Source organism: Acanthisitta chloris, unplaced genomic scaffold, assembly GCF_000695815.1.
Source record: "Acanthisitta chloris isolate BGI_N310 unplaced genomic scaffold, ASM69581v1 scaffold13312, whole genome shotgun sequence".
Lineage (NCBI taxonomy): Eukaryota > Metazoa > Chordata > Aves > Passeriformes > Acanthisittidae > Acanthisitta > Acanthisitta chloris.
The window spans coordinates 124440-135788 of NW_008660023.1; the positions used below are offsets into that span (position 1 = coordinate 124440).

The 11349-nt window shown below is 37.8% G+C and overlaps 2 protein-coding genes across 2 annotated transcripts in view; one reads left to right on the forward strand and one right to left on the reverse strand.

Annotated features, from left to right (window-relative positions):
• CENPP (centromere protein P) overlaps positions 1–11349 on the reverse strand; it is a 130408-nt gene that overhangs the window by 91823 nt on the left and 27236 nt on the right. The window lies entirely within an intron of this gene.
• Positions 1835–3961, forward strand: OMD (osteomodulin). Its single transcript, XM_009069656.1, has 2 exons — positions 1835–2768; positions 3642–3961. The coding sequence occupies exons 1-2, from the start codon at positions 1835–1837 to the stop codon at positions 3959–3961; spliced, it is 1254 nt and encodes a 417-aa protein (XP_009067904.1).

The following is an 11349-nucleotide window of genomic DNA, read 5'->3' on the forward strand; positions in this document are numbered from 1 at the left end:
GACATAGAGTCCCTGGCTCTGCTAGGGACCTGCCTATAATGGGGTTCCAAACAACTGACTCCACTCAAACCCGCTTTGAAGATTTTCAGCAGTTCTGAAGCTTGAACATTCAAATAACAAAGGATGCAAGGCTAGAAAGGCAAGTTAGACAATCACACATGATCCCACCCAGCCATTGGCACAGGCTCTGTGTCTGTCACACAAGAAGATTACAAGGATGCATTGAATTCCAAGAGTTTGTTACTACTTTTTCTTGGAGTTCTCTCTTGTTCAATTCATACATTAGGCAATCATCACTGGAAATCCTAGGAAATTAGTATTAGTAAATCTCATCTCCTTTGTTACTGATAGTGTTCAGCAAATTAATATTAAGAGTATCAAGAAAATGGAGTCCATTGAGTAAGAAACACGGATGTCATTGTGAAAAAAAACCAACCTGAGAGTATCTGCTTTCCTCTGCCTCAGGATTCTTGCACTATCCTGAGAAAAGTCTCTAAAACATTTCCATGATTTATGTTCTTTGACCTGCAATGTTACATTTGGACTCATCTGCTGTTTAAGTTGAACAGCTAGACATGATTCACAACTCTTATTCTGCCAAATAAAAGGGTTCTTCTGACTGCATAAAGTGCTCTAAAGTGTTAGACTGGCTTTGAGCATCAGAAATTTGACCTGCAAAATTATTAGTCTTCCACAGCATCAGGATTTCACCTCATAAAGGTATTTTGAAGGTGAATTTGTTCACATCTATAAAGAACATATGATTACAAAAGCACACGAAAACTCTAAAGAAAACTATTCATTGAATATTTTACATGATGTACAGTATAGAGTGGTTGAATTGTGTTAGATTTATCTCAATGACAAGAATAGAAAAATTACATTTTTATCATCATTGACACATAGTACTAAGCCATGTTTTGTGGAAAATAGTACAAAAGCAACATAAAATACCACAGAACATACAATCACCAACACCAGGGAAATTTCTGTTCTACATAACATACAAATTTCCAAATAATCTCTTTCGATGTTCTCCTTAGAGAAACAATCCTATGATTACTTCACCTTAGTTGAGGACATACATATTTGAAAAAAATAACTGTTTAAAACCCCAAAACAATAGACACAAGCCATGGCTTGGATGCTTAGTAAGACAAGCAGTTTCTTCCCGAGGAGTGCAGCACAACACTAACCTGGGTGATTTAAAGAGATGCTGGAACTCCACACTTAAAGATTTTCAAGGCTCACACAGACCAGCTCTAGGTTGATATAATCTACTGTTGGAGGTGGAAACACTTGAGCACCAAGCTGTGGCTGCTCCATCCCTGGAAGAGTTCCAGACCAGGCTGGATGGAGCTCTGAGCAACCTGGGCTAGAGGAAGGTGTCCCTGTCCGTGGCAGAGGAGTGGGAACTAGATGATCTTTTAAAATACTTTCCAACCCAAATCATTCCACAATTCTATGAAGCCCCAAACACTTGTGTGATACTGACTGTGAACCACAGATGTATCTTTTTATCCTCCCAACTGTTATGGTATCCTTCAGTACCAAGCACAGCACAGGCAGAAAGCTGTTCCTTGTCTGAAGTCAGACATGAAAACTTCTGTTTATTCCAAGGACAGTAAATTTGGTTATGCTTTTTTCTTGAAAGGTACAGATCAAATAATGTCACTAATAATGTCACTGACAATATTGCCAAAAAAAAAAAAGCACTGTTCTGCTTACTTCATTGTCTATTGCTGCTTTTTAACACTTAAACTCCTGTGTCATTTATAACTACCTAAAAGTTAATTTTCCTTCTAATCAACAGGACACAATGCACAAATTTAACATGGGGATTCTGAGCCAACTATCAATCTTTCACCTCCTCTGGGCTGCTTTAGTCCTTTGTCAGTATGAAGACTATGACTTTGAGGATGAGTACGATGGGGAGCCAGATCATCAGCAGCCATATTACTTTAATCCAGCCACACAAGCTGAAGCTCCTCGCTTTCCTTTTCCAGTTGAGTGTGCCAGAGAATGCTTTTGTCCACCAGCTTTTCCCTTATCGATGTACTGTGATCATCGGAAACTCAAGACAATACCAAATATCCCTAGTCATGTCCAACAACTTTACCTGCAAAACAATGACATTGAAGCAGTGCCTGCAGGACCATTCACTAATGTGACCTTTGTAAGGGAAATTAATCTCAGCTACAACAAAATAAAATTCCACAGGATTGACCATGGTGTATTTGCCAAACTTTCAAACTTAGTGCAGCTTCATCTACAACATAATGAATTAGAAGAGTTTCCGTTCCCACTGCCCAGCTCTCTGGAGAGACTTCTCCTTGGTTTCAATAAGATTTCCCAGCTACCTGGAACTGCACTGGAAGGATTACCCAACATCACAATGCTTGACCTCTGCAATAACTTACTTGATGATTCAGCACTCAAAGGAAAACCCTTTGCGAACATGAAAAATTTAGTGCAGCTCAACTTATGCAACAACAAATTAGAGACTATGCCTCCTGATCTACCATCATCACTCATGCATCTCTCTCTTGAGAATAACTCCATTTCTTACATTCCAGAAAACTATTTCAACAGACTTCCCAAAATCATTGCTCTAAGAATGTCCCACAACAACCTGCAGAACATTCCACGCAACACCTTTAATCTACCCAACCTTCTGGAACTTAATCTTGGACACAACAAATTGAAACAAGTATTCTACATTCCAAGAAGTTTGCAGCATTTGTACATTGAAAACAATGATATTGAAAGTATGTTGATGGTGGCAATTCTTTGAAAGCAAATTAATTAGTGGGTTTTGGCACTGGCCATGGGCGGAGGCGAGTTTGGCACGTTTTCCGTAGCATTCAGAATTAAGAACTTTCAGCCTCCATCAGAAACATCTCTTTTGTTGTGTCCTTGGTTTTGAGGACCTTACAACAGGTTCTCTCTTATGTGAGATATAAACCAAGCATAGAATGCAGCTCAGCCAAATGTGCATGATGTTCAAGAGGTACTCTGGGGTCCTTCTTCACAGAGAGCTGAGCTGGAGCCATTAGTGTTCAGAACTAATCAGCGAATGCCACACTCACCCAGAGCTCACACACACTGCACTGCTCAGAGGCAAATGCACTGTGCAGGGAGAATATCAGCCCATCTTCTTCCAGATGCAGTGCAAACACACCCTTGGTCAGTTGAGACCAAAACAGCGAAACTAGAAAGGATTAAATTTTTGCAGCTTACACTTAATTTGCAATTCTTTGCAAAAATTAATACCTGTTTTTCAAAAAAGGTTTTTCAAAAACTTTTTGCAAATTGCTTCTGATTAGGTAATTGATAAAAACATAGAGAAAAGGAATTCTGAAAATATTTCATTCCCATAAAATAGCAATTACAAATTGTAGTGAGAGTCGTTTAATTTTTCCTATACCCCACAACCTTACACTTTGCAAACACCACTTACAAAACTGATTGAAAGTGCAGAGAAAGATTCTATTACTGTGCACTTCAACAAGATTTTTTATTTTACATTTCAAACCAGAAGCTACTATTTCAAATTTCAAAACCATAAGTTTTGCTTTTGCAATAGATCTTCAATATAAATGTTTTCTGGTTTCTAATTATTATTTTTCCCTCTCTTACAGACATAAATGTTACTTTGATGTGTCCAACTATTGATCCCCTGAACATCAATCAGCTAACCTACATTCGGGTGGACCAAAATAAGCTGACGAGTCCTATGAGCTCATATGCATTTTTCTGCTTCCCTCTCATTCGAACCATTTATTATGGTGAACAGAACATTACTGTCAACAAGGCCACTCGGCTCAGATCACCTGTGTTTCGGCGGTTTTTAACACCAGAAGAATACCAGGAAGCAGAAGACAATCATGAAACACATGATCATGGAACTGAAGAAGATGATGAAGCAGAAGACAACTACTTTCACCCTTACTTTCAGTGAAGTAATCATTGTTAATGAGCAGATACGGAAACTTTTCCTTAGTTGTGGGGTATTCATACTCATTGCAGAACAACTGGATACTCTGGGATATTTAAGATATTATGTGTGGAGATAGGGCATTTACCTATACTAAAATCCCATTACTGGTACAGTAAAAACCATAACAAAGAGCATTCGCCTCAGCATCAGACAGCAGCCGAGGCTGATGATGGGCTCACCTTGGGTGAGCAGCTTAAGCTGAAGAAAATTGACCTGAAAAAGTTTCTATGTTCTAAAGTGATCCAATTGCAAAAGGACTAAAATAAAAATCAATGTCATACTCAAATAGACACAACTAGAGAACAGAACAACAGGGTAAGGTTACAAAAATACTTCCACAAGGCTTCTCCACATCTCCCAGAAATTGAAGTTTCTTCTTCCAGTTTCTAATTGGACAAGAAAACCAAACTTGAGTTTCAAACCTTCCTCATATTACGTTTTCAGGGCCCTGACAAGGTGTATGATAACACTTGCTTCGCAGTCTGTTCCTCAACTATCAGTCTTTCACATAAGATTTCAGCTTATCAGTAACAAAGGCAGTAAACAAACTTTCATCACACCCTTAAGATCCAGGGAAAGGCACTAACATTCTACCTATGCTATAGCCAAGAATATTTTAGAAGACACATAAAAATGTCAGGTAATCTTTTTATTTAGAATTGTTCATCAAGTAGAATAGGAACACATAGCAGCATTGCAGGTTTTTAAACTGTTAATTAGTCTGTCCCTCTGCACAGCCAATGCCAATTAGCTATAGCCTGCTACAAAGTAGAGCAAACATTGCTTTAAGGAACCTGAAGGAATTATAAAAACTTTGAGATATGCAAATTTTCTGTTATGTCTTATGCCTAGAAACAGATCCAAATAACTACAGGGTAAGATAACACTTTACTGCTTTTTTTTCTTCTTTATTTTTTCCTAACTTTTTCCCTGGTAAAGCTTTGTTAGCTGTGAGGAAGGATCATCATTTTCAACAGGAAAAACAAATGAATGCAAGAAATAGATATATGCATCATACTACCAATTTTACATCGTAGGGAAACTAAAGGCTCCATAAAATTAAGCAAGCAAATTTCTATTAGAATTTCTAAAAAGTTAAGGCAGGTTTATTTTTTCCTCTCAGGATTTCAGCTATTTTTAAGCCCATATTCATATTTTTCTTTTCTTTCTGATGCAACAACTGAAATATTAAGAAAATGAGAAACTAAATGACACATTTTTTAATAGAAAGAGATTAATCACAAGGCCACAAATGTAACCTTTAAGAATATATACACACATGTCTTTAAGCACAACTGGCTGTAAGAACTTGTGGGTACAAAATTTATTCTACCACAATTAAGTCTTCAGATAACTAACTCAAAGTCCATTTACTCTTTTTCCTCTTTTTTTAATGTGCATTCTGAACAGGCAAAATATCCATGGCAAAATATTCTATGGCCATCCCACAAGTTTACAGTGCTGCTGAATTTATCTTTCTCTTTTTAAAAATGGTTATTTAGCATTTATCAACCTCAGGTACCTCTGGCTCATGAACAAGGAACATATGCATGTAATATGCCATTTAAATACTCATTAAAATCTATGTACAGTATATACACAGACTTAGATATATCCATGGCTTTATACCTTTACTAACATAGACATGTAGCATATTAACCTTAGGGAACCTTCGTAACTTTTCCACTATTTCAGATTTTAAGTATAAGTGAATGGTGCACAGAATGCAAACTAAATTAATAAAGGCTTTTTGGAGAGGTTTGCTCAGCTTTAAAAAACAAAGAACACTAGCCAGATGAAGCATGAATATTGCAACTTTCATAACAAAATTTCTGCTTTTTGAAAGCATTTGTGAAGCAAAGCTTAGCTTTAGTTTTAAAGTAGAGTTAAAGATATTGACTTTACAGCAAGTAGTGACATGTTTCTCAAGGTTTAAGTCGAATTGATGATTATTGACAACTTTAGAGCTGTCTTGTTACACTCAGCTCATTCAGATGGAACATACAAACTGTGTTACAAACAGAACCATTAAAATTCACTTTTCTTTCTACTATCATAGCTCATCTGTGGCAAATATGACATTGTTCTTCCAGAAAGAATTGAGGGTGGTCAGGGAACTTGTTAGTCTTACAGAAATGAGCAGTTACAATAAGGAACAAAATTCACGGATACCTATCTGGATGCAATTTGCTCTGGTAAGACTGGGCATGGCATCTATAAAAGTCATGATGGTTTAGCTTTACAAATTTCCCAGAGTTCTACGAGGGAATCGTGTAGCATGTGGAAAAGGGAGATCCTAGTCCTACTGGAAAAGAAACTGCCACAGATTGAGAGGTGACAGCACAAACAAAACCCAACAAAATGTAAGAAACAGCATGAGAATAACAGTTCTTGCCATGGAGGGATCCCACTGGTGGGAGCTTTGCAAAGGGCCCATGCTGGAATGTATTCAATGTAAGACACTTGCAAGAGATAGACAAACCAGGCTGACTAGTGAGATGACAACGACAACCGCCAAGTGCCAATGGAGAACGACTGCAAAAGGACCTTAGGACGTTAAATCAGCCAACTAAACTCATCACTGTTAAATATAAAGTGATATCTAAGGAAAAGATGATATTAGTTTCACATTAAAACTAACAAAGCACAACCTCACCACCACCACTGAGGAGCAAGACTTGGACATAGTTCAGTAGCAATAGGTGGTTCAATGAAAACACAGCTTAGTGCCCAGGGGTGGTAAAAAGGAAACTCAAACATAGTGAGTAACTAGAGAGAAATAGAAAACAAGAGACATCAACAGAATTTTGTAGCAATGAATAGTCAGCCTGTTAAATCATGTGCCTGAGGACATAGTGGATGCATCAGCAATTTTACATGTGGTTTCAAAAGACTAGGCAAGTAATTAGGTTGTTACACTGACAAAGCACAGTAGGTACAAAAGTCTTGAGCTAAAAAATAGCTGGAGAATGGAAGAATATTTGAAGACACAATGAGACAAGGATCACACATGCTTGTCCTATTCTCAGTCTTCCCCAAACATCTGCTTAGGGTCATTGCTGGAGACAGGATATCCTACAGCAACCTGCATTATTAATTCCACACCCAGTTCTATGCTCTCACTACTCTGAACTATGGCAACATGCTGGTATTGCTCCCCACTACTAGTAAATGCTGGTTGCCTTGCTACAGTTATATTGTAACCTTATTTTTAACCACGGTTCTATGCCAAAGCATATTCTAGCTTGTTAAATTTGGGAACAGCATGCCTACAATACTCATATTGCAATGTCCTGTAGCAGACAGACATCCATACCAATTCAGGTACTCAAAGCAGCCACTCGAACATGGAGCTCTGTACAAACCACTTATACCACTACACAACCATCTAAATTTTGGTAGCAAAACATACTTGCCTCATAGTTGCTCTTGTATTTACTTTCAAGATATTATATGGCATTTTTACAAAGAAAATAGAGTCATAAACTAAGAACTACACATGCTGTTTATTTCATCAGTAACAGCAAAACCTAATAAGCATCAAACAGCTTGATGAATTTGTTTACAGCAGAGTCAGTGAATACAGAAACAAAGCCTGAGCGGGTTTGCAACTCAGCATCTCCATCAGCAACTTGTGTGAAGCCACAGCCACAAGAGGTTATTGGCAAAGTCAAAATAAAGAGAAATAATAATAGTTTAATCCAACTGTCTACATGTCTTCCTTTAGCCTTTTCCCATTTCTTGTTCTTGATGGCATTTCATACTTACAAGACTTACTTTTTGGGACATCTACTTCAGTATTCTGATAATAAGTTATGTGGATTTGCAAAGAAACTCCTTTATAGAAAACAGATGGTTTACAGTTCACATTTTCTTAGTTTAGTTCACATTCCACTTTTACAATACGAATCACTTTCATTCTTTGTTTCCCAACTTGATCATTACAAGCAATAAACATAGGCATTTCCTACCTGAAAAGCAGGAAAGGAGCACATGCTATATTTTAGCCAAAAAACGACAACCTGAAAAGACTTTGCAATCATTTTCCAATACTGCTGCAAGAGTATGAACTTTCCAGCTCTAAGCCAAATTGTGTATACACTATTGCAAGCTACGAAAAGCCACAAATATAAGCATTTAGCATCTAGTGTTTTAAACTATTTTCTAAAAAAAAATTATTGTATTTCTAACAATTAATTTAAAAGGAAAATATAACTTAATCTTGTAATTAATTGCATAAATTCAGCATCTACAGAGAGGAAAAAAATTTAAAAGTCAACTTTGCCTTTTTAAAAAAGCACAACACAAGAAAAAAACCAGATAAATACGAAGCTGAGCCATAAACACGAAGAGCCAAGCAGATGCTGTGAATGAGCTAAGGAACAGATGACTGAAGTAAAACACATATAAGGCCAGTGAGACCCAGAGCCCTGACTCGAGTGTCCCTGTGGACACAGGAATGGCTCCCAGCAGATGATGATATTGTTATAAAGAAGCAATGCCAATTTAGGAAGGGATTCTAAGAAATGTTAATCACTTGCAGTGGGTTGGCCTTTGTTTCAAGATATAACTGATGATATATGGCAAAGTTCAGGAGAACATATGTTCGACAGAGGTGCTGTTACTCCACTCACCATTTGTACTTGTTAACCATAGTTTGATTCCTGTTTAACATTGTGCATGATTTTTAAAATGTCCTTTGCTCATTTGTAACACAGTAACTGATAAAAGGAGTCTGTTACCTTTATTCCTTGCATTTTTGGAAAAGTCTTTGGTTTTAAAAAGTTCTGCTTAGAAATCAGAAACACATGGAGGGATGTTCATACAATCACTAGGTCATTTTTCAGCTGTCTCTGTTTTGCAGCTGGTGGTCCTAACAGTGACCTAAACTTAATCTAGTTCACTGAGCCTTGGAAATAATTGCAACTTTTCATAAAAATACTGGAGGTGTTTATGCATAACTATTTAATCTCTGGTACTTTTTTGGTGATTCTGAATCTTGAGGAATGTTCTAAGTTTTCTCTCTAAGACATGATCACCATTCATCTTACATTTAATACTCCTTCTGAACTTTCCTTCATCCCTTAGGGATGTTAGATTGGAATGTACTACCCTTAATGTTACACAACTCTTCTATAGTATTGCCTTCAGTTCAATTTCTGTGCAGCGCTCAGGAACAAACCAGGAGACTGTTCCCTCCTCCCTCTGAGGTACTATTGATTCCCAAAATGGATGCAACCCCAGCACAAGCACAGGCATTAAACTGCCTTAAAACTTTTTACATCCCTGTATCAGGCCCTCGACAGAAAGCAAAGGGGGATGCAGTAGCCAGAGAAGCTCCATGTCACACATACATAGAGCAGTGGCAAAGAGATAGAAGCAGTTTTAGAAAGCAGAATTAATCCCACACAAATACCAAGCAGCAAAGGCCTGCACTTTAGAAAAAAAACACAACAAAAACCCACAAGAAAATATATAGAAAACAATCCAAATACTTGAGCTATTTATTTTAGGTTAAAAAGAAGAAAATAAAAAGACAGTGAGTTCAGTTTTAACATCACTTCATGCTTTTGCACTCTAACATCAAATCTGCATTTCACTGCTTGCATATTAATTCACACATGTTCTCACACTGTTTCAATAACTCTCTTTTACTCTATAAAAGCTTTTCTACTAGAATTATTCCAATCCAGAACAGCTGATCAACATTGAGAAGTGTTTAATCACACAAGTGAGATGCTAAGGACTATTAAACCTGTTACCTTCCACACACACGAAAACTCACATTGTGCCCAGGAGTCTTCAAAAGCTTTCCTCATTTGTCCCCAACTTCTTCTGTCACAGTCAGATTTCTGGCCAAGAGAAGACACTAACTTTTGGACATTCTGTGTAAGTGATTCCCAATGTTCACCATGCATACATCAGCTAAGCAATAATCCATACTACTTTTTTCCAAGAACATTTAAAAACAATAAAGCCCAGAAACTACAGAACTCACCAAATCATTCTTTAGAGACTATGACATGAGGTGAAAGCCAAAGTCTTTAAGCAGCTGCAAAAATACATTCTCTTTGCCTAAACATAGAATCAACCTGAGTAATTGATTTTTTTTTAAATCTCAGCTTTGGTTTATTTCATAAGGAATATATTTATAGCAACTTTATGTCACTCTCCTTACTGCTGCCTCTTAGCCCCTTTAATCCCCGCACTCCAGAGACAAGGCACTTCCTTCCCTCCTTCCTCCCCCCCCCTCCCCGATTTTCTTTTTTCCCCAGTGTTCTACCTCCCACTGCACAACCAGGAATCTTTATATAGGCAGTACCAGTCCCTACTCCCATGTAATTCCTAGAGGCACTCTGGAGAAGCCATTTCCAACCACATTTACAAAGAGGAAAGGCTACTCCCTTCTAGTTCTTTTTTAGATCAATCAGTTCTCTAGTGCCTTGCAGCAGTTTACCAAGAAAGAGACTGAAGTGCCTGCCAATAAGAATTATCAGCACTCAGTGCTCAGTTCCATTGCACAACACCTTACAGCATTCCAAAGCAGTGCTAGAGGCAGCACAGAAAAGCTCTCTCCTAATATTTTTGTACTAAGCTACTGAGGATTCAAAAGTGCTAAGCACCAAGACAGTAAAAAGGTAATTAATACATGAGCACCTGTAAGAACTGCTTTTCACTGAAACAAAGTACAGAGATTTGCCTTCACTTAATTTGGTGCCATTTTCTCTGGCAACAAGCAGCCACTAGGAACTGCTTTGGTTGCTTTTCTTATCTGCCTTTTGAAGCCCTGGTAGAAAGGTGAGAACAGAATTAAACTAGTCACACTAAAGCTCTGAGCAGGGCAGATATGAGGCCACTTCAAGTACAAGACAAAAAGACTGCACTGGACAGCAGCCAGTCCAAATAATTCACGAAGTCTGCAAAACGAAATCTTTCCTCAATTCCACTAGGAGGTTTTCAGCTCAATTTTTTTGCTTTACCTGCTCTTGACATATAACCAGTACTAAATACTCGATTCTTTTCCAGATGCTGAGGAAGATTAAGTCTGCAACACATAGTTTATGTAGCTCATTTCTGTCATGCTCTCCCAAGCCTTTCCTACCTCTGCCACCCATCCAAATTCTCTCTTCTTCCCTCTCAAAAGCTCATTATTCTTCATTGCCTAACCTCACAGAAGGCAACCTTGGGGAACAAATTTTACACCTACACTGATTGCAACCCCTTCCCCCTGGAGTTAAGTTTTCTTGACAGCAGAATCCAGAGATCAAGTGTGCCTTGCTAGACTGGCTTGGATTTTTTCTACTAGAAGTAAGTATGTGCTGCACTTCATTTACACCTTCAGCTACATT